This window comes from Cnephaeus nilssonii, assembly GCF_951640355.1.
Source record: "Cnephaeus nilssonii genome assembly, chromosome: 17".
Lineage (NCBI taxonomy): Eukaryota > Metazoa > Chordata > Mammalia > Chiroptera > Vespertilionidae > Cnephaeus > Cnephaeus nilssonii.
Window position 1 is genome coordinate 10433454 of NC_137088.1, and position 23878 is coordinate 10457331.

Genomic DNA, 23878 nt, shown 5'->3' on the forward strand with positions numbered 1-23878 from the left:
TTCATTGAAAACCAAAAAATATTGTGGAATGAAATTAAGAAAATATTTTTTATTGCAGTTCTCAGATCCTGTGCCTCTTGTTTACTTAGTTGTCTACCTTCTCATCCAGTTCCTTTCCCCACCCCACCCCCAACACTTTATTATAAAAATTTTCAAACACACAGAAAAGTTGAAAGAATTCTGTGAACATGCATGTACCTGCTATCTGGATTCCACTATAATGTTTTATTATACTTTATCACCTATCTATACTCTATATCCATTCCTCTTATCTATCCGTTATTTCCACTTTTTTGGATGCATTTCAAAATAAGCAGCAGATATCAGTACACTTCAACCCTAAATATTTCAGTATGTGCTTCATTGACTAAAGTTCAGTATTTGCTTAGAGGTCTTTTTCTTTTGAAGTAAAAATTGCATAGATTGGCCAGGTAGTTCATTTACACCAAGTCCCGATACACCAAGGTTGCAGGTTCGATCCCCAGTCAAGGCACATACAAGAATCCATCAATGAATGCATAAGTAAGTGGAACAACAAATTGATGTTTCTCTCTTTCTCAAATAAATATATAAATATTTTAAAAAATTACATAGAAAGGTATGCATAGATCTTAAGTGTACCATTTAATGACCTCTATCTTCTATTTCCTTCTAAGTCAAGTATTCCAATAAAGCTATTAATAACACCCATTGTAAGGTCACAGTTCCAAAACTTGTGTATTCATTTAGATTTTCAAAAATAGACTGAAGACCACAAAGTACCTTAAAATTTTTTTAAGTTCGTTATGTAAATATACTGAATAGTATAATGATTATACTATAGGCATTTGTATTTTTTAAAGGCATTTTTATTTTTTCCAGATTGTTCCATGCTTTAGCAAAATTTCTTACCATGGCTAATGATATCATATAATGCATGCAGTAGGAAATATCTTGAAGATATTTTTGGTTAGTTGAAAGTATGAAATTGAAAAGAAAGGCAAGGATTACTCTTTCATCAACTTCATAAACTAAATATGTAAAAGAGGTAGTTAATTCAAGATACTTTAAACAATTATGGTGCTTTATAAGTTTATTAAGTGGTTGCACTAATGCCTTTGAGCCTCACATTAACCATGCTAAATAGTTGGACAGTTTCTGCTCTACAGATGGAGAAACCAAGGCTCAGGCAGTAGGAAGGACAGTGCAGCAGTTGCTTGTGCAATCAGATGAACTCACGTCCTCTCACTTGAAATCCTGTCCAGTGGGAATAACTGCAGTCACACTGCCTTTAGTTCAGGTGCCATTCCAGATACCGTGAATAGCTTATGAATGACTACCAAGTGTTTCATTGTGCAGACCAGAGTTATCTATAATGACAACTCTGATGCAGAGACTTACCATGCCAATGTTTTGAGTTCTCCATGATGAAATGCTTAGATATAAGGGAACTGCAACTATCAGTATCCAGACAGAACTAAGTGTGCTGTATTTAGAATGTGACATACTGACATTACATACACATTCTGTTCTCACAAAAGGGAACAATCTCATGATTGAAGTGCCACTTAATGTGGCAAAATGCCTGTTTTTCAGAAATGTGTTATATGAGACGATCATTGGGGAAGAGAAAGCCTTCCTGATGTATCTGTCTGTTTTGGAAGGTTTATATTCCATAACATTCTGAAGGTACTTCCCTTCTTTCCCTTAGATAGACCAATACGTAATGACAAAACCATCTGGAGAAAATCAGCTTGACATTGTCTGGGTAAAGGACTTGACAAAATGCAGGCCGTTTTGTTTTTGTTGGTGTAAAGGTTTAGCTCTTGGTGTAGTGGATACCACTAAGGAAAAGCTGGGCGAGAGTAGCATGGCTCCTCAGGAAAGTGTTCTTTGGGATAGAAGCTTACTGCAAGTCCTTTTAGGATAAGAAACAGAAATAACATATTTGAGTCTTTATTCTTATTTTTATCATTTTGTTGAAAAGCAGTTTTCCATTGCCTAGGCCAGAGATATTTCTTTGAAGGTTTTCCCCTATCACTGATGTAGAATGTTCTGGAGTTATTAGAAGATAGATTGCATAGTAACTGAAAACCTTTAAGGATGCCCGCCTACAGAGTACAAATAATATAATTCTTCAAAAGCACTCGATTGTTTTATTTTTATTTTATATTTTATTGATTTCAAAGAGGAAGGGAGGGGGAGAGAGAAACAGACATCAATAATGAGAGAGAATCATCGATCGGCTGCATCCTGCATGTCCCACACTGGGGATCGAGCCTCCAACCCTGACCGTGCCTGGGAATCGAACCATGACCTCTTGGTTTATAGGTCAACCATGGAGCCGTATTGGCCGGCAGCACTAGATTGTTTTTATTAAATAAGTAATGGTTGGTCTGCCTCTTATGCAGTTGAAAAAGGTGACAGGACCTGGCCAATCACATAAAAACCTAGATACCCTCTGTAGATAGGACTAGGAAGACAGGCAAGAACTTGTTCCCATTTCCTATTTATCCTCTGCAACTGTCCCTTCTTTTTGTCATCTTACTCTCCGGACTAGTTAGCCTGAAGCTTGTTAAAACAGTTTTGTTTTGAGGCATTTTTAAGAAAAGATAATTTTAAAAATTTTAGAGTGAGAGAGCGAGAAAGAGAGAGAGAGAGAGAGAGAGAGAGAGAGAGAGAGAGATATTTGTTCCTCTTATTTATGTATTCATTTGTTGATTCTTGTATGTTCCCTGACCTGGGATCGAACCTGAAACCTTGGCATATCAGGACAATGCTCTAAACAACTAAGCTACCCAGCCAGGGCCAAGATAATTCTTTATGTAAATCTGTGTGCTAGGAATATCCTGGCAGGTCTAAAGTCTAAGGCAGTGTTAGTTAAGAAAGAAGCAAAATGGATTCTGGGGAAAGAGGAGAAAGAAGTGTATTCAAAAGTGTACCACCAGCATTGGCTTCAGGTAGTGTGCCTTAGCTGTATAGTATATTGTGCCTAATTTGGTTGTGATCCACTTTGAGGCCAGTTTATTCTTTGAGCCTTGGATTTGAATGTTTTAATTTTAAAAAAATGCATGTATCTTTCTCCAGTGCTATTGAAATTTTAGAGAATAAAAAAAAAAAAAGGAAAAAACCCCCACAACATCCATAATCCTATCATCCTAATGAAACCACTGTTGCACATACTTTCAGCAACATCTTTTTTCTTCTGTAGTTATTTTGTGTGTCTAGAATTAGAAAATGCCTACGTTTTTGTCTCATGCTTCTGTGAAATGTCTTTCAGTGTGTCCTTGGAAAGCTGGCTGAAGGACAATGATTGGATGATACCCCACAGTATGTTAGCTAAATTGTCATTCTAGTCTGAAAGGGAACTTTGTATTGCCTGCTGCTTTTTTTCTCAGTAGGTGATTAATATTTCTACACCATTACTATTAAGTGATGAACGATCTTTAAAATTATGCTGAGGATGAGGAGGATGGGAGACTAATGAGAAAGTTCTGTGTTTTTCAGAAATTGTCCTGATTAGTAGCTCAGATTTATCAGCTGCTACTTTTAGACATTCATTCTTTTGTTTGTTTCCATTTAAATGAGTTCTTTTCTTATATCCAGATATATTTTCTGTGGCAGAGTAATAAACTATCATCAGTCTTCATTCTGATTGACAAACATAACAAGCTATCTATGGAAAATAAATGATGCCAGATAAAATGAGAATGTCTGGAATTTTCATTGGAGAATACTTTTTTGGAAGAGTGGATAGATTGATACGGAGTGGTTTTGTTCTATTTTGCCTGAATCAAGTAAATTCCAGAACATTAAAGTGACTGATAGTTTTAATATTTTTTATTCTGTTAGGACAAATTTACTTGAGAATTCTTTTGTGACTCACAGTGTAATCAAGTTTTGCAAATTTACTGTGTTAAAATTAAAAAAAAATTAAGTTAATGGGTGTTTAGCTAAATGAGCTGTATTTCTCAAGAAGTGGAAGGTCATACAAATTGGGATGCAACTCTCATGAGAATCTTTAATTTCAAATATGTACCTTGTGTTAGAAAGGTAGTTAGATGGTTTTTTAAAAAATCATCTTTGTTATTTAATTTTGAAGAGTTAATTTTTCTTCTCTTATAAAAATAGACCTATAATACTTACAACAATAATGGATCCATAAATATATTCTTAATCATAGGCCTACTTCAGTTTTGTTTATCACTATATTTGGCACCTCCATACTCCCTGGCAATAGCAGGGACTCAGATATTTGTTGATGGACAATGTTGGTTATTGTTAATTGCAATAAAATAAACCTTCATTTGATCTTTATGTAGTAATGGGTTACTTGGAATTGTTTCTAAAATTACACTAAAAAGCCAAGTTACCTTTGTAACTTTAAGACCTATATTAAAATATTTTGAATGTGTTCTCTCAAAGCTTTAGGCTGAATGATTTTTCTGAAATTCCTCTCCACCCTCCCTCTAGCCTCCGGAATGGAAATAGATTTTAGAAATAGCTGTAGTAATTTTAAACAAGTAAAATGACTGTTGACTGCAGTTTTCTGAGGCTAATATCATAACATGTTCTCATAGGTTGCCAGGGGTAGTATAGTAAAAAGTGTTGAGAGGTTCAGTAATTAGTATAAAATTAAATGTTCTAAGTATTAGAATAATTTGATAATGAGAAAAAGTATTTGATGATTAATTTTAATTTATATGTGTATACATAAATACACTTTATCTTTGTTAAAAGTGAATGTTTAAGTGAGTGTTAAAACTGCACCAAGAGAAATATCCTAAATTATTCTATTTCTGTTTATTTCAGGGCTGAAAACAGACTAAATCATTTTTCAGAGTTAAAAGACGGTCAAGACAAGATGGGGACTCCTGGTTCTGGAAGAAAACGGACACCTGTGAAAGACCGATTTTCTGCAGAAGATGAAGCTCTGAGTAACATTGCCAGAGAGGTGTGTGTGGAAAACCCCCTCTCAACCTGACATGTACAGATGAGAATGTTGTAAAAATGCTGGGGTTAGAGAGTTATAGACGTTCATTCATTGAGCTAGTTTCAGAATGTTTGCTATAAGTAATGTTGTATTTGACCTCTGAAATACTGTATTAGAATAAAATATAGTTGCCAACTCTTTACTTGGATATTTATTCAACTCATTTAAAATAAATTTCTCATTTTCTTTTTTGTGGATAATATGAGTTCCAGGAACTAGTCCTAATATATTGAAATTTATAATTAATCTTCATATTGAAACTTAAGGCAATTAGAATCTTGAAAATATGATAACTAGATTATAGATGTTCATTGGGCTATATACAGTTAATATGTATATTACACAGGAGGCACTGTGTAAATGTTGATAGAAATAATCCTTATTTGGTATCTGCTCAGATTCAGTGTCTTAGCTGTTTTTTTAAATATTGCAGTGGAATTTTTATGTTTAATTTTTAGCTAGTAGCAGGGCTTCTGGAGCATTTTTGTTTCAGTTTGTTGACAACTCAGAAAAAGAAAAAAAAGGAAAGGGGTGTCACCTGTTGAATCACTAGCAACATTTCCTGTTGCATATTAGAATTTTAAGATAACTCCTAGCTGTGATTTCTTAGTGAGGTGCCTACTTTGTTTCAGACTCTAACTCTATCTATAGCTGCAGACCTGACCATAAACTAATCTAGTACATGAGTTGTTTAAAGTACTGCATTATTAAATTATTATTATTTTTTTTGGTGAGAATTAATCCCTCATCACTTCCTCTTAGTTATTCTTAGTAAACAACTCATTTCGAACTAGTGCTGTTTCCTTTTGACATATTACACAGTCTTTTTTGGCCAGTTCATTGTTACATTTTTCCTCTTTTAAGCTACTCGGATAGGTTTTGAATTAGAAGTCAAATTCTGTAGGAGAATATTTGAAGCAAAGAAAATTAAATTAAAAATTGATGACAAAGTTTTTATTATTTTAACAAAATTAAAAAATCAGTGAGATATTTTTAAATAAAAAGGTAAAGGATATTTTAAAATTAAATAAAGTAGCTATTACTTTACAACAATATTAAATATTTGCATAAGTAAAGTATTTTGGAAGCCTTGTCGTTTTAGTTGAAAATGGAAACTACGTAAAATGTTTACTTCCAAAATTGGAGGCATATACTCAAATTTCTAAAAGGGGAGAGAATACTAGCACCTGCTAGGCTCTTTTTGTACTGTCATTAAGTATTTGAACTCTTTTTGAGGGTATGATGCTTCATTTACAAAATTATTACAAAGTTCTAACATCCAACATTTGAGTACTTACTCTGTGACAAACAATATTGTAAGTATTAAAAATGCATTAATTTAATCCTCACAAAATTCTGAGATTGGCTTTATTATTAGTTTCATTTTACAGATGAAGAAACCATTGCACAGAAAAGTTAAGTAACTTTCCTAAGGTCGTCACATAGCTAGGAAATAGTAGAGCTTAGATTCAAACAAATGAACTCTGGCTCCAAAGTCTGAGCATACAACCACTCACTCTGCTATACTGTATCCGAATCTTCTCCAGCTCCTTCATTAATCGCTTGTTTTTCTATAACTTTTCATGGTTTTGAAAGTACTTCCATATCTTGGTCCTCACAATAACCTTGTGAGTTAGGTAGGATAGGTTTTATTATTATTAGCCTTATTTGTAGATAAGGAAACAGATGAAGCTGAGAGATAAATGTCAAAAAGGCTGTTTCCATATCTTGGCTATTATAAATAATACTACAATGAACATGGGGGTGTATATATCTTTTTGAGTTCGTGTTTTTGTTTTCATTAGATAAATACCCAGAAGTGGAATTGCTGGACCATAAAGCAGTTCTATTTTAAAATTTTTGAAGAACCTCTGTGTTGTTTTCTATAGTGGCTGCACCAATTTTTATTTCACCAATTATTCACAGTAGTTCTCTTTTCTCCACATCCTTGCCAAAATTTATTATTTCTTATTCTCTTGATGAGAGCCTTTCTAACAGGTGTTTGGTGATATCTCATTGTGGTTTTGATTTGCATTTTCCTAATGATTAGTGATATTGAATACCTTTCCATGTATCTGTTGGCCATCACTATGTCTTCTTTGGAAAAAATATCTATTCAGATCCTCTACCCAATTTTTAATTGGATTGTTGTGCTCTCTTCCACAGCTCATATACATACTAAAATTGAATTGTTTGTTCTAATTCTATGAAATATGCCATTGGTATTTTGATAGGAATTGCATTCAATCTATACATTGCTTTGGATAGTACGGACATTTTCTCTTTTTTTTAAATATTTTTATTGATTTCAGAGAGGAAGGGAGAGGGAGAAGAGAGATGGATTTGGTGATGAGAGAATCATTGATTGACTGCCTCCTGCATGCCCCCTGCTGGGGATCAAGCCTGCAACCTGGGCATGTGCCCTGACTGGGAATCATGTTCAACCACTGAACCATGCTTTCTGGGCTCTTTTTCTTTTTAAATAAACCCTTACTCCAGATCATGTTTTTCATTGATTCTAAAGAGAGAGAAAGAGACATTGATGTGAGAAAGAAACATCAATCAGTTGCCTCCTGTATGTACCATAAAAGGGGATCAAATCCGCAACCTTGGTGACCTGACTGGGAATCGAACCCACCAACTTTTGGTGTACTGGACAGTGCTCCAGTCAACTGAGCCAACAGGCCAGGGCAGTCTTCCCGCTTCTTGAATTTTTTTGGAATAGTTTGAGAAGGATAGGTGCTAGTTCTTCTTTGAACCTTTGGTAAAATTCACCTGTGAAGCCATTTGGTCCAGGACTTTTGTTTGTTGGGAGCATTTTGATTATAGCTTCAGTTTCATTAGATGAACAGTAATCAGTTCATTCAGATTTTCTGTTTCTCCTGGAATCAGTGTTGAGAGATTGTGTGTTTCTAGGAATTTATCCATTTTTTCCAGATGGTTCCATTTGTTGGTGTATAGTTGTTCATAATATTTTCTTACAGTCTTTTCTATTTCTGTGGTGTCAGTTGTTATTTCTCCTCTTTCATTTCTGATTTTATTCATTTGGGTCCTCTTTTTTTTGATGAATTTGATTAAAAGTTTATTAATCTAGTTTTCTCTTTTCAAAGAACCAGCTCTTCTTGGTTCAGTGATCTTTTGTATTTTTTTAAGACTATTTTGTTTTTTTGCTCTGATTTTTATTATTTCTTTCCACTTACTTTAGGCTTTGTTTGTTGTTGTTGTTTAAAAAAATATATTTTTATTGATTTCAGAGAAGAAGGGAGAGAAAGAAACATTGATGAGAGAATGATGAGAGAGAAGCATTGATCGGCTGCCTCCTGCATGCCCCCTACTGGGGATCAAGCCCGCAACCCAAGCATGTGTCCTGACTGGGAATTGAACCATAACCTCCTGGTTCACAGGTTGACACTCAGCCACTGAGCCACACTGGCCATGTTGTTGTTCTTTTTCTAGTTCCTTTAGGTGTAAGGTTAGATTGTTTATTTGAGATTTATTTTGTTTCTTGAGGTAGGCCTGCAATGCTATGAATTTTCCTCTTAGGGCTACTTTCCCTGTGTCCCTTAGATTTTGGCTTGTTGTGTTCACCTTTTCATTTGTTTCAGGGTATCTTTTTTATTTCTTCCTTGATCTCATTGTTAACTCATTTTTTGTTTAGTAACATGTTATTTATCCTCAATGTGTTTGTGTGTTTTTCAAATTTTTTCTTGTGATTGATATCTAGTTTCATACTATCATGGCCAGAGAAGATGCTTGATATTTGATTTCAATCTTCTTAAATTTATTGAGACTTGTTTTGTGTTCTAACATATGGTCTATCCTAGAAAATGTTCCATGTGCACTTGAAAAGAATATATTCTGCTGCATTGGGGTGAAATGCTCTGAAGATATTAATGAAATCCATCTAATCTAGTGTGTCATTTAAGGCCGCTCTTTCCTTGTTGATTTTCTGTCTGGAAGGTATATTCATTTATGTCAGTGGGGTATTTATACAGTTGTGAGTATGTGAAACACAGAGTTTATTCTTGTATTTTTATTATTTATTTTTATATTATTACTTATTAATTATTGTTTTATTTTCCATATGAACAACTGTAAACCTACTTTTGCCTCCTTCTGTAAATGGGTCTCTTTCTCTTATCCATTCAGCTATCCTCTGTCTTTTGGCTGGAGCATTTAAACCATTTACATTGATAAGTACATATTTATTGGCATTTTATTCTTCATAACTGTGTTCTTCTTTTTTCCCCTTCTTTCTTCTTAATGAAGACCCTTCAACATTTCTTGAAATACTGGTTTGGTGGTAATGAACTCTTTTAGCATTTTGTTGCCTGAAAATATCTTTATTTCACCTTCAATTTTTAAATTGAAGTAAGGTAGTCTTGGTTATAGGCCCTTGCTTTTCATCACTGAATATTTCATGCCAATCCCTTCTGGCCTGATATGTTTTGTTGAGAAATCAGCTGACAGTCTTATGGGAGGCTAACTGTCTTTCTCTTGCTGCTTTTAAAATTCTGTCATTGTTTTTGATCCTTGGAATTTTAATTATGATGTGTCTTGCTGTGGGCCTCTTTGTGTTCATCTTGCTTAGGACTCACTGCGCTTCCTGGACTTGTATGTCTTTTTCCTTCATCAGGTTAGGGAAATTTTCAGTTATTATTTCTTCAAATAGGCTCTTAATTTCTTGCTCTCATTATTCTTCTGGTATCCTCATGATGAGGATGTCATTATACTTAATGTTGTCTATAAGGTCTCTTAAACTATTCTCATTTTTTAAAATGACCAGTGGCACAATCTCCTTGATCACCTTAGCTGGGTGCTCCAGAAATGTCCCTTGTGTGGGTTATGTGAGTCCTCCTGTTGAAATTGAGTCTTGATTGCTAGTAGCCTGTTCATGTGTGGGGTTGACCCTCAGGTTGGCTGACTGAGGACTGACCCTGACCACAATATATAAGCTGCTGTGGGGTGTTGACCACACTAAGTGGAATTTGCCTCAGCAAGGTTCAGTGACTGCTGAGGTCTCCCTTTGGTTGTGCCTCTTGTGTAGCTAGTTGGATCCTTCTCTGATGTTGACTGAGGCTTGCCAATGTATGTGTTTGTTCTGGGCCTCTTGGGAGGGACTTTGGTGCAAGTCAGTGTCAGATGCTGCCTGTGTCTGGTCCTGGGCAACCTGTTTGGAGCTACAAAGTGATCCACGTTTGTGGCTGCCTCTGCTGTGCCTGGGTGTATGTGAGAAGGACCAAGCTGCACACCAAGGCTGGTTTCCACCAGCACTGAGTCCAGGGGCAGGTCAGCAAGGCACCCGCCGAGATCCGCCTAATGGCTGCTTGTTAGGCTCAGTCACTGAAACAGCCTCTGGTGGTACTTGAGTTGCAAGAGGTAGGTTCTCAGTGGATCACAAGGGGTAGGGGTGAGTAGTGTTTACTAGATTGATACAGTCTTAAACTTGGTGCCAGTGCTGGGTTTGAGGCCACTTAGCCAAAGTCCCAGGGTACACCAAGGCTTGCTGTCATCCACTGGGTTTCCTCAGACTTCTGTGGTGGATGAGGTCTCAGGGAATTGTCAGGGTAAGGGCAGCAGAGTTTATCGGGCCCAAACAGACCAAGATTTGGCCGTGTGAAGGAGGGGCTCTAAAGAGTCTAAGGGGTCGAATGTGCGAGGGAAAAATGGCCCCGGCTAGAACCACACCAATCAGTCTGGCCTGGATTTTACCTGGACCTCCTGGAGAGCTTGAGCTCAGCAGGGCAGGGCTGTGGGGAATCCACAGGGTGGGGCTAGTAGATCTCTGGTGAGGGGGAGGCACTCAGAAAGGTGGGGGGAATGGTCTATGTTCCAGAACCATATCTCAGTTTGTTCTGGATTCTGCCTGGACTTCCTGGAGTGCTTTATCTCAGCAAGGTGGTCTGCCAGGAATCAGGAGAGTGGGTTTTCTGCGAGTCCAGAGGGTGGGGCTGCTGGGAGTTCGATGGGTGGGGCTAGTGGATCTTTGTGAAGGGGAGCCGCTGGTCAGGTTCATGGCAAGATGGGAGAAATAGTTCCCACCCTAGAGCCACACTACTCAGTCACTGACATCCTCTGAGTCTGCCCAGACCTCTACACCCTGGGCCCAGACAGTTGACTCCCTCAGCAGGGCATGAGTTCAGGTTGAGTGCCTGCAAACAAGATTTTGTGTACTGGCCTTTTAAGAGGGTGCTTAGCCCAGCTGGTGTGGCTCAGCAGTTGAGCATTGACCTAGGAACCAAGAGGTCACTGGTTTGATTCCCTATCAGGGCACATGCCTGGGTTGTGGACTCCATCCCCAGTAGGAGGGTGTGCAGGAATCAGCCCATTGATGATATTTCTCTCTCATTGATGTTTCTCTTCCTCCCTCCCCCTCTCTCTCTCTCTCTCTCTCTCTCTCTCTCTCTCTCTCTCCCTCTCTCCCTCCCCTCTCCCTCTCTCCCTCTCCCCCCTCCCTTCCTCTCTCTCTAAAAATCAATTAAAAAAATTTTTTTAAAAAAAAGAAGGTGCTAGGTTTCAAGCAGACTCCTATCTCCCTGGCGGACAGAATGCCAACTGATCTTCACAGCCAGATGTTATGTGGGTGCTTCTTCCTGGCTCTGGCACTCTGGGCAGCAGAGCCTGGCATGGCATTGACACACCCTTGCTCCTAAGGGGGAACCTTGGCAGCTGAGGGATCTCAGCCACCATCTGTGAGAGCTGGGCCAGCCCATTTCTTATCTCTTCCTTCCTACCAGTTTCCTTGTGGCTTCCGTAAATCCTTGGTTATAAGACTTCCTGTTCAGCGAGTCTTCAGTTGGTTATTCAGGTTGATTGTTCTATATTTTAGTTGTAATTCCAGTTTGGTCCTGAGAGGAGGTGAGTGCAACTTCCACCTACTCCTCCACCATCTTGGATCTCTCTTTCTTAGTTTTTGGATGATCTGAGAATCCTTCCAGCTCTGAAATTCTGTGATTTCTCTCAAGATCCATGACCCAAAGAAAATTAATGCTCATAATGCACAGTTCTTTTAATTCTAAAGAATCAGTGACAGGCATAGAAATTGATCTTGTTTTATAGAAGTTAGAGTCTAGCAAATAGTGTTTAGAAACTTTATTGTTGAGCAGAATTTACACGTGTACATATTTGGTGCTTAAACCTACTTGTAATAATAAGGAAAAAAGAAAGCTCTATGGCTGTTTAACATTTGTGCTGCTAGAACTTCTGGATTTCATTTTTTAATAGCTTAATGAGATATAATTCACATAACATAATTCACCCATTGGAAGTGTGTAATTAAAATATACCAATGGTTTTTGGTATATTACATTGTTATTTAAAGTTGTTAAAATATATATAACAAAATTTGCCATTTTAACCATTTTTAAGTCTACAATTTAGGGCCATTAATTACATTCACTCTGTTGTATAACCATCACCACTATCTATTTCTAAAATCTTTTCATCACCCCACACAGAAATTCTGTAACCATTAAGCAATAACTTTCTACTTCTCTCTCTCCTGCCCCTGGTAATTTTTTTTTAAAGCATTCATTTTCTTTTCATTTTTAAAAATACGTTTTTATTGATTTCAGAGACAGGAAGGGAGAGGGAAAGAGAAATAGAAACATCAATGCTGAGAGAGAATCAATCATTGATCGGCAGCTGATCGATGTTTCTCTCTCATCGATGTTTCTGTCTATCCCTCTCCCTTCTTCTCTGTAAAAAATCAATAAAAAATATATTTAAAAAAAAAAGAGCTAAGATTTCAAAGTCAAGTCTCGAGTCTTTCTTAATTCTGACACTTTTTTGATCATTGTGTGTTTGGTTCAGATTGTTCCATGCAAATTGGATTCGTCTGAAAAAGTAACTCCACAGGAGGCAGAATTACTCTTATTTAAAAGACCTTTAAATGTTCTCAGTGATGGTACATAAAAATTTATAAGAGATTCTGAAATGTGAGTTACTTTTTCAGAGTTATAAAAAGTGTATGTTTTTCTTTCCATTTCTACCCAGTTAAAAAATAAAAACTCCCCCCTTTTTGTATTTATTGATTTTATTAGACAGATTCTTTGAAAGAGTAAATTTAAGTTGTTCTTTAGTCATTTGGGATTCCTTCTGTTGGCATTAGTGCATGAATTCAGCCAATGCCCATCAAGGGCATATCTCTCTTTATTCCATCCAGTGTTAACTCTCAAATTTCTCTGTTACTTGATTTGTCCCTCTAACCAGAATGAAGGGAGAATTATTGAACCTTAAGACTTAGTTTTGTGTCAGTATGATTGGAAAAATATTTGGTATAATGTTCACTGTCATGATCTTCATCATTCCTGTGACTTACGGGAATGTGGGGGTAAAAATTCAAATAGCATAGTATCATTAACCTAAATGTGAAGACTGTACTAGCAAAACCTCCCTTCTCCCCCCAGTATATCTGCTAGAACTGATTCACATTTTCTCCTTTGGTTAGATATGTCATTGTAGATTAAAAGTTTCAGTTTTCCTGTACTATCATTTTATTGGGTTATACTTAGACCTCAGTACTAAAGTTTGTAATCTTCAATTTCCTCTCTCATTCCAAAAGAATATTTTGCTTTATTCAAAAGGTCTTTGAATAAAGACAGCAGAAGAAAATGGGTTAAAAATCTCTGTATTTGATCTAATACATGTTGGTATTTATGCTCAGAAAAATTTAAATATTTGATCTTCAACTATCAAAAGCTTTTAAAAAGGTGGTGAAACATAATTATATTGTAAGATCTAAGAAAAATGCAACCTAAGATTTTCTACTAAAGGGATGTTGCTAGGAAATCGAGTGATGATTTTTATTTGTTAATTTGGAAACCATAGCAACACAATAAATATTATGTCTCTTAATTTGTCTTTCAGGGTTCTTTTGGCATGAGTGCCATGGAAGAATAAACAAAATTAAACACAGTAAACTCTGAGTCTTAGCTACCTGAATTAGTCATTTTCCATGAATGTTTTACTTTCTAGAATTTTGTGTTTCAGATTTCTTGAAATTTAAGCATAGTCTGTAAAGGTCCAGATTATACTTATCTCTATAACTCATGCCAGTTGCGTGGGTTTTATATTATGGATATACATGCAGGCTGACAATTACAGACATGGTTCAGTCAGTGCATTATGAAAATTTAATTTGCTTCTCTTTAAAACTGTCACATGATCACAGTAGGCAAAAGCTTTACAACTAGAGGTTTCCCTTTTTATAAAGATACTTGAGTGTGTAATTGGATGTATTATTCTTTCTGGAAAATAGTAAGTGCTGAAAGGTTTTGATGATAAGTATCTATGAGTCCACCACCCAACATGAACTGATGTCAACATTTTGTGACAGTTGTTTCTGATCTTTTCTTTACAAAGATAGGCAGGAAGGAAGAAAGAAGAAATTATAAACCAAGTTTAGGACCCTTGGTTTCACCCCCCACCCCCAGGCCTATCTCCCCACCACAACAGGGGACCACTTTAATAAAATAATATATTCTTCCTGTCCATTTTCGAAAAGTTCTAACATAGCCCTGGCCAGTGTGGTTCGGTTGGGCATTGTCCCATGCACTGAAAAGTTGCTGGTTTGATTCCCGGTCAAGGCACATGCCCAGGTTGGGGGCTCAATCCCTGGTAGGGAGCATGCATCACTCTCACACATCAATGGTTCTCTCTCTCTCCCTCTCCCTTTCTCTTTCTCTAAACATCAATAAAATTCTTTAAAAATAAATAAAAGTTCTCCCTTGTCTTATGGATTTTTGTGCATGGCTTCCTAAGCACTCTACAGGCACAGGGTATGAAACAACTAGAACCATGTGAGAAACTGCCAGAATAATAGTGCAGTATGGCTGGAGAGTGGTAGGGGAACGAGAAACACAGCCCCAGTGTTTAAGAGCCAGTTCGATCAGGGACTGTGGAAGAAAGGCTGGGTTGGACATAAAGATTTGCCAACTACCAGTATTACTCAGGGAGGGAACATAGAGTGAAAAAAGTGAGATCAAGCCTGGAAGCTTTTATTATATTAAAATTTAAGGAGCTAGCAGGGGAAAATGAACCTATATATGAACGATTCTGAGGAAGAGAGGTCAGAGAGTCAAAAGGAAAAGCAGGAAAGACTAGTATTGCAGAAAGCCAGGAGGTGAGATTTTAAAGAAGGAATTGAGTGGTCATTGATGTTGGAAGTCCAGATAGGACAAGTGAGATAAGAATAGAAAAATTTTCCTACGTTTGGTAGTTAGTGGTCATTAGTTACTTTTGCATGAGCAATTTCAGTAAAGTGACTTGGACAGAAGCCAGAATGCAGTCATATGATGGGAGTGAGAATTAAGGAGGGAGGTACCAGGAAAGTTGGTTATAAAGGAGACAAGGTAGAATTTAACCAGATGGTATTTTTCGTTTTTTTAAAGATAAGAGAAAGGCTTTGAACCTACTTATGATGAGAAGAACAAACCAATAGAGTGGGAAAGTGAAGACAGAGAAGAGAGATCAGATAGTTGGGCAAATTCCCTGGGGAGTATGGACTTTATGTTATATAACAACATATAAATTTATATTAGTTTATTGTTATATAACTTAATTCTCTTGCCTTTGAATCTTAGGATAATGGGATCAAGCTTTAAAAAAAAACACACACCACATAGTTCCCCACCCCCCACCCCCCCATAATACTTCCAAATGAAATTTGACTTGTGAATTATATTCCAAGGAAACAGTAAGCACTATCCAGTGGATTGGATAGATCCTGCCTTACTTGTAGACCTCCTGGACAGATGGAAGAGTTATAATAGGATTCGCCTTAGTTGTGCTTACTTGCAGTACCACTGGAAACTACAGCAAATTTACTTTAGTTCTGCGTTTATCTGAAGCAGTAACAATTCACATTTAAAATTCGGAAAGCATAAAGATGCTTTTGCATATTGGGCATTATAAAATATATTATGGCTAATCATTTTACTTTAGGATGTTTTATTTTGCTTGTTTCTTGGTGTTGCAGGCAGATTAATTCAACAGTTTATAGTATGGAATATCGAGGGCAGAAGGAGAGTTGAAATGGATAAAGTGAAGTTAGAATTAGGAAACAGAATGCTTAGGAGAGGAAAAGTGTTGGAATGGAAATGAAAGATTGGATTCAAGGGACATCGAACAGGAAGATTTGGTTAGGAAGTAGGAGGCCCCGAGAACTTGCGTTTTGAACAAATGTAACACGGGTTTCATTTCTGTAGATTGGAAAATAGGGAAGCAAACCCTATTCACTGGGGGAAGATGAGGTTGCTTTTATTCACTCTTAAGTTTATTAATAAGAGACCCACTAGACAGAAATATAGACTTGGATTTTGGTCAGAGCTTGAGATGTTAAGATTTGAGTCATTCTCATTGGCTGGTAAGTGAAAATATGGAATAAGGAGATGAAAGGCTGTGCAGGAAAGGAGTTTACCTATATTGGGAGTAAAGTCATGGTCAAAGAAGTAAGAATCAGAATGGTACCGTTTCACAGAAAAGAAAGAATTTATGTTAAGTTGAAAATCTTAGGATAATTCATCCAAAGTAAACTTTTATTATTTGTCTAAGGATATGCTCTTATACTTGGGGTTTAAAGATACAAGTGTGGCAACATGGTTAAGAGTGTTAACTAGAGACAGATTCTTAGGATGTGAATCTCAGCTCCAATACTTGCTAGCCATGGACTGTTGGGCAACTTACTGAACCTTTTCGTACCTCAAGGAGTTCCTTTGTGGATTAAAGACAAATACGCATCTAGCTTTGTTAGGTAACTGCTGAAACGGTGGTAGTTACATTAGTGTGAGCTCTCATCTTCCACATTATTTTGAAAGTTTGGGTGTTGATTGTGAGATTATTTTGATAACGTTATTTGTATAAATATTAAAAGCAGAGGTAAGGTTACCCCTTAACAGAATTTAATATAGTTTGAATTGGATTCTGGTATACTGCCATTAAGTTTAATCATTATTTCCCAAATGTGTTCCTTGGAATATGATCCTTGAAGAATTATTTAGGGTTTTATTTCATAGTGTGGTCATGTAAGTCTGAAAAATGCTTTATTATTTTATTCTTGTCTTGGAAATTCAGGAAGACTGATTTAAAAAAAAAGTGTAAGCTGGCATTTTCCAAACGAATGAGATCACTAGATAGATTCCTTTTCTCCTGTTTTATATATTGAATTTTATGTACTGAAATTTTGCATATTTTACTATTAGTTTATCTTCGGCATGGTATTTTTTTATGTACCCAGTACCCTTTGTTTAAAAATTTTAAATTGAGATATAAGTTAAATATCACAAAATTCATTATTTTAGAGTATACAATTTCGGTGGTGTTTAGTATATTTACAAGGATGTGCAAAACTCACCACTTTCTAATTGCAGAACATTTTATCAGCACAAAAAGAAACCCCATAACAATTAGCAATCACTCTCCATGTTCCCCATGTCCCAGCCTCTGGATTTGTCTATTCTGCACATTTTATATAAATAGAATTATGCAATATGTGTCCTTTTGTGTCTGGCTTTTATCACTTAGCATGTTTTTGAGGTCATCCATGTTGTAGCCTGCCTCTATCAGTTTTTCTTTTTATAGCTGAACTAGAGGTCCAGTGCATGAAAAGTCATGCACTGGATGGCGGGGGTCCCTCAGCCCGGCCCGCACCCTCTCACAATCCGGGAGCCCTCAGGCGCGGGAGGCGACCTGGCCATCAGGGGAAGGCGACGCCCCCATCACACCTCTGCTGCTGCCACTGCCGGCAGTGCAAGCCTTTGTCAGCCCTGATTACCTGAGCCTTGAGCGGCCCTGGGTGACTGGGCAGCCGCCATCCGAGGCTTGCCTGCACCTCGGGCCAGTCCTGGGCGGCTAGGGGGCTGAGGGGACTGGGGGACTCCAGAGGCAGGCGCGCGGAGCGGCCGGACGCACCTGGGGGCGGGCCCTGCTGTGCCGCGCATCTGCCGCCCTGGCGGGGCTGAGGGGACTGGGCACCATCATCTTGTGGCTGTGGGCGCCGCCATCTTTGAGGGTGTGACAGTCAATTAGCATATTCCCTCCTTATTGGCTGTGGGTGCCACCATCTTTGTGAGAGTGTGACAGTCAATTAGCATATTCCCTCTTTATTAGATAGGATGATATTCCATTGTGTGGATAATACCACATTTTGTTTATCCATTCATCAGTTGATGAACATTTGGCTTGTTTTAATATTTTTAGACTATTATGAATAATGCTGCTAATGAACATTCATGTACAAGATTTTGTTCTCATTTCTCTTAGGTGCATATCTAGAGGTGGTTGCTGGATATTATTGTCAATGTTTAATGTTTTGAGGAACTGGTGAGCTGTTCTTTTTTTTGTAAGGCCGAATAATATTCTATGTGTCTGTATAGCTATGTAAAAACACTCAAACCTATGGTAAATTTTTGAGTTTGAGTCAAAACTAATAGCATATGCTGGGGAGCAAGATTTCAAATGCTCCCCAGAGTAACAGTTTCGGTTTCTTTTATGCATTTAGAATTAAGGCGGGAATGTAAGAAAGATTATGTGAAGGTGGAAGAAAGCAAGGTGGGATTGGATTACATGATAGTTAACCAGATTATGTGCTCTCTTCAGCGTGGTTACACGCCTTGGAGGGTATTACTTCTGGCATTTCAAAGGTATGTTCACCTTGATGCGCAAGAACAATAGATAGGGTTTGCTTAAAAACCTTTCACTAAAGAACTTACAGGGCTGGGGCATGACTGCCCACCATGACATGACCTGTACAGTAAGGAATTTATGGTTTATTACAGCACCCTTTTCCATACACATGTATAACACATGTTGTTTATCCATTCATCTGTTGATGGACATTTGGGTTGTTTCCACCTTTTGACTCTTATGAATAATGCTGCTTATGAATATTGGTTTATAAATATTTGTTTGAATCTTTGCTTTCAATTCTGTGGTCTATGTACTCAGAAGTGGAATTATTGGATCAAATGGTAATTCTATGTTTAATTTTTTATCCAACTTTGTTTTGAACGTAGGTAAATTCTTGTGGTCTTTTATTGTGATGTCCCATTTATTTTACATTTGTGAGGTAGTTGTTAAATTTGTAGCAGCTCTTTCATGCTATTGTATTCTGAGGGGAGAATGCTAGTGTTACTACCTAGAAGTATGTTTTGTGTAGCTATAATTGGTCTGTATAAAAATGTATCATTATAAGCAGCAATTTTCTTTTTGTTTTGTTGGCTTTTTTTGTTTGTTTGTTTTTCTCTTTATAAGCAGCAATTTTCAACTGGTGTGCTGCAAGAATTTTTAAAACTTACAATACCTGACTATTTAGTCAGGGGCACTGACCTCTTTTCCTTAGATTGTCAAATAAAAAATGACAACAGCCAACACAACAATGAATGAATCAAAATTATACCTACTTTTTTGTCAGATTGGCAAAAAATATATTTTTTGGTGTGCTGCAAAATTTAAAAATTAGTTTATGTGTGCCATGAGATATAAGAGGTTGAAAATCACAGAATGTAAGTATAGAGAACACATTTTGTCTGCTAGATTGGACTCTCCTATCCGCGCTGCCTTCGGCATCTGGTAGCAGTGTATCTAAAGAACCAGATTGTTCAGGGGCCTTCTTCAGGACCACGTCCAGGGAGGGAAAGGGTGTTTTTGTGGCTCTGAAGTCCACGTTCTTTCTGTTACACGGTAGTCAGGTTCCTCTCCCTTTCGTTGTAAAAGAAGTTTTGTTTGAGACTAGATTTCAGTGATCTATAATTTTGGTTTGTTGAGGAAAGTCCCATTTTAGTATCTATTGTGCAGAATTGGCTACAGATATTAGAAGGATGAAATTGGCCTTCTTTATAAATTTCTAAGGGAGGCTACAAGTACAAAGCTAATTAATATACATGGAAATGAAAACTCCTACACATTGTTATGGCTTTCTTAAATTTAAAAAATGATGTTTGAAAAATTTTCCCAGGAAAATGATACTTTGTAATTTAAAAATGTATTTGCTATCTAACTTAGACTTGTAGTCTTTTTCTGTAAAATACAAACTCTAGTAATAAATTGGTGCTTAGTCATAGAGGGATAGAGAAGGCAGAGCATACTTTAAAAAACATAAAGGAAGTGAGGGAAAGAGAGAAACATCGATATGAGAAAAACATTGATTGGTTACCTCCCACGTTTCCCCTGACGGAGGATCGAGCCTGCAACCTGGATATGTGCCCTGACTGGGGATTGAACCTGCAACCTTTTGTTAAACAGACGATGCTCCAACCAACTGAGCCACACTGGCCAGGGTGGGGATATAGGTTTTTAAACAATAGAGGCCAATGTAAAATTTATGTCAGTGTTTAGACCTTGAGGTTGGTAGACTAAGTAACTTCCTAGGGTTTTTGCTACTGAAAGGCCAGTTAAGCAGACTGGGAAATTTCCAAAATTGGGTAGTTGAATAAGTGTTAACTATTAAACTGTCTCCTCCTCTTAGAAGCCTGCTATGTATGACCTTGCCAGGCGTAACTTAATTGCTCCCTCTTGCATGCTTCCCTCCTTTTAAACATTGTGTTTCTGTCTCCCTCAATTAGGTTGTGAATTTCTTTAGGGCAGAGATGTCATACCTTATTCTGTATTTTTAGCATCTAGCATAATAGCTTACACACAGTAGACCCTTTTAATATTGGCTGAACCACTTCTTAGTATGAGGCTTGGGCACGGATATAACAAATGAGAAGAAACAACTGCTGTAGATATCAGAAGGGGAGATTGAAATCAGAGTTAGGATGTGGCCAAGAACAGAGGAAACCACTACAAGATAGAAACCAGAGAGAAGATTTTTGTTTCATGTGGTGCATCAAGCTATTTCCTGGTCTCATTTCCTTGAGACTTTGGCTGGTGGCTTGAAATTCTTTTGTTTACTTAGCAGACATTGAGGCATGCAAGTTGTGGGGTGACAGAACATGTCACTTTAATGCAGCATAGTAAAGCCACAATAGAGGCATGTGCATACAGTATTACTCGATGGAAGAGGGGATCGGGCCTTCATAGAAGGTAATATTTTAGCTGAATAGGAGAAAATACCTCCTGCCAAGCAAACAGTCTGTGAAGAGAGGCTTAATAGAGCCCAGTAGAGCCTAGGAATGGCCGCAGATGGGAGCAACTGGTACACGTGGGCAAGTACTGGAATTAGTAGTGATGGTTGTGCAACCTCGTGAATATACTAAAAAACACACGACAGAACCATATTTTTAAGTGGTGAGTTTGATAATATGTGAATTATATCTTAATTTAAAGAGAGAGACATATGAAGAGTTCCCGAAACAAACAGAAACAGTGGAATAAAAAAAGGCCAGGATAGGTTTGCGAGAAACTCAGTGGTAGGGAATTGACAATACTTGGGGACTGGACATTGGCAATGTGCAAAATGAAACAAAGGTTTATTCTGATGTTTTTTAATTTGTTTGATTCAATTGCTAGGGAAAGACATTCTGGAAAAGCAAGTTTGGAGAGATACATCATGAATTGTGTGAAATGTTTTGAATGAGAAATCAAGGCAAGCAGTTAAAGGTGAAGGCCTAGATTTTAGTAGAGACTCTGGGACTAGAGAGAGAAATGAGTGTGTAAGGAGTTGACTGAAGTCAGTCAAACTGCTGATAGAGGATATCTTGCCCTCCCCTGTCCCCACTCCAAATAAGAAGGTCGTGTCTTATTTGCTCCTTTTCTCCAGCCTGGGGTAGAAGTGGTGGTGGTTGCTCTTTTTAAACAAAGCTGAATCTTTATATTCCTTTTCAGGCAGAGGCAAGGCTGGCAGCAAAACGGGCTGCCCGGGCAGAAGCAAGAGATATACGCATGAGAGAACTGGAACGACAGCAAAAAGAGGTAATTGGGGGGAATAACCCTAATTTCCTGCTAGTCTCAAAAAAAAATTTATACTTGGCTAGTTTACTTTTGAAGTAAATCTAATTTCCTTTGAAACACTGGGAAGAGTGTAACCCAGGCGTCCTCAAACTACGGCCCGTGGGCCACATGCGGGTGTTTTTGCCGTTTTGTTTTTTTACTTCAAAATAAGATATGTGCAGTGTGCATAGGAATTTGTTCATAGTTTTTTTAAAACTATAGTCTGGCCCTCCAACAGTCTGAGGGACAGTGAACTGGCCCCCTGTTTAAAAAGTTTGAAGACCCCTGGTGTAACCTGTTGTATGTATCTTAACAATCCATTATACATCAGCAAGTTAAATGTGATATTTGTTTTAAATAATAACAGCAAACACATATAACTCTTGCTATGTTACTCACTATAGTTCTAAATGTCCTAGAATTTCAGTTAATTATATTATGATATCTACACAGTAAAGCACTGAGACGTTACTCAACCTTGTAGTTTTTAAGCATATTTAATAACGGAAGAGAATATTCGTGTAAGAAAATGAAAAACAACAAAGCAACAAACTGTAAGACTTGTAGGACTCCAATGTTGTGTTACAAAGCCTGGTACCCATATGTAGGATCAAAAACTACTAGAAAGAAGTGGTTATTATCAATACTTTGTCTATGGTGGAATTATGATTGATTTTACTTTCTTATACTTTTCCGTAGTTAATAAATTTCAGTATGCTTTTATCATCAGAAAGAAAAGCAAAATCAAAATTTAAAAATAGGTATATAGAGATTTGACTTCTTAAAAATGAAGCAAATGCTCTTTTTTCTACCCTTTCCTCTGACATTGTCCTAGCTCTGAAAATTCCCATAAAAATATTTATGATGCTGTATTAATACAAAGGGGGGGAAACCTGCAGGGTAGTATTAAGCGCTTTATTTTGATATTGGTGGTTTATCTTCTGCTTATGGATTAAGAGAAGTGTATAGTTTCCATATTGTTACAGCTAAAAACCAAAAGTAAAATCGCTAATATGTTGTAATATTTTTTAACCTCATATATAGTTTTAAATATTGAATGCAGTTCTTGGCTTGAAACGAAAATGTTGCAATGCATTGTCTTTTATACTTCTAAAATTATAGTAAATTATAAGGAGATAATTATTAAATATAACTTCTATTATGGTCCTCTAAACAACCATATGTCTCTTATTATTGAACATATTTAGCTTAGTAATTTTCTGCATTTTGAATGTGTAACTTTGAGTCAACAATCTGCACTTCAGGGCAAATGTATATGATTAAGACTTTTCAGAGAATGCAGTAACTCTTGGAAACTCTTTAGTTTATGAAACTTTTGCATTTGTAGCATTCTCATCATTCCTTTGATCGGAAGTGGGGACAGATTCACAAGTGGCTGGTAGGCCAGGATTGCCTGTCCTGCATGTTGTGATCACTTGCTGAAATAATGCAATCTTGAAGTAAAACATTGACTAATAGTTTGCAAAGTAGAAGTGGTTGGCATGTTTGAACCTAAAGGTCAGAGATTCTCTCTTCTGTCTTTAGTGATCAAAATTTGTACTTGGAGTCCAACCCTTTCTGTTGTAGTCTATAATCTCACACTCATCTAAGGAATACTACTGACCAAGAAAGATTGAGTAGATGAATATTTTTTTCTTTCTATGGGTTTGTTCTTCTTTCCCTCTCTCCTCCTCTCCCCCTGACTCTTGCTCCCTTTTCCCTCCTTCCCTGTTCTCTCCCTCCTCCTCCTCCTCCTCCTCCTCCTCCTCCTCCTCCTCCTCCTCCTCCTCCTTCTTCTCTCTCTCTCTCTCTCTCTCTCTCTCTCTCTCTCTCTCACACACACACACACACACACACACACACTAAGTTAGCAGGGTCTTCATTAAGAGTCATTCTTCCATCTCCTCTGAAAATTACTCTTTTTTAAAAATATATATATTTTATTGATTTTTTACAGAGAGGAAGGGAGAGAGATAGTCAGAAACATCGATGTGAGAGAAACATCGATCAACTGCCTCCTGCACAGATGTGCCCGCA

At 37.2% G+C, this 23878-nt stretch overlaps 1 protein-coding gene across 6 annotated transcripts in view; it reads left to right on the forward strand.

Moving 5' to 3' along the window:
* Positions 1 to 23878, forward strand: part of LRRFIP2 (LRR binding FLII interacting protein 2) — a 98067-nt gene that overhangs the window by 11838 nt on the left and 62351 nt on the right. For 4 of the 6 annotated variants that reach the window (XM_079794983.1, XM_079794986.1, XM_079794985.1 and 1 more), the window contains exons 2-3: positions 4792 to 4933; positions 21737 to 21823. In XM_079794983.1, the coding sequence (XP_079651109.1) occupies positions 4844 to 4933; positions 21737 to 21823 (177 nt within the window). In that variant the 5' untranslated portion in view covers positions 4792 to 4843. Of the gene's footprint in view, positions 1 to 4791; positions 4934 to 21736; positions 21824 to 23189; positions 23241 to 23878 lie in introns of all 6 variants that reach the window. The other 2 variants (XM_079794988.1, XM_079794984.1) reach the window with 2 other exon arrangements.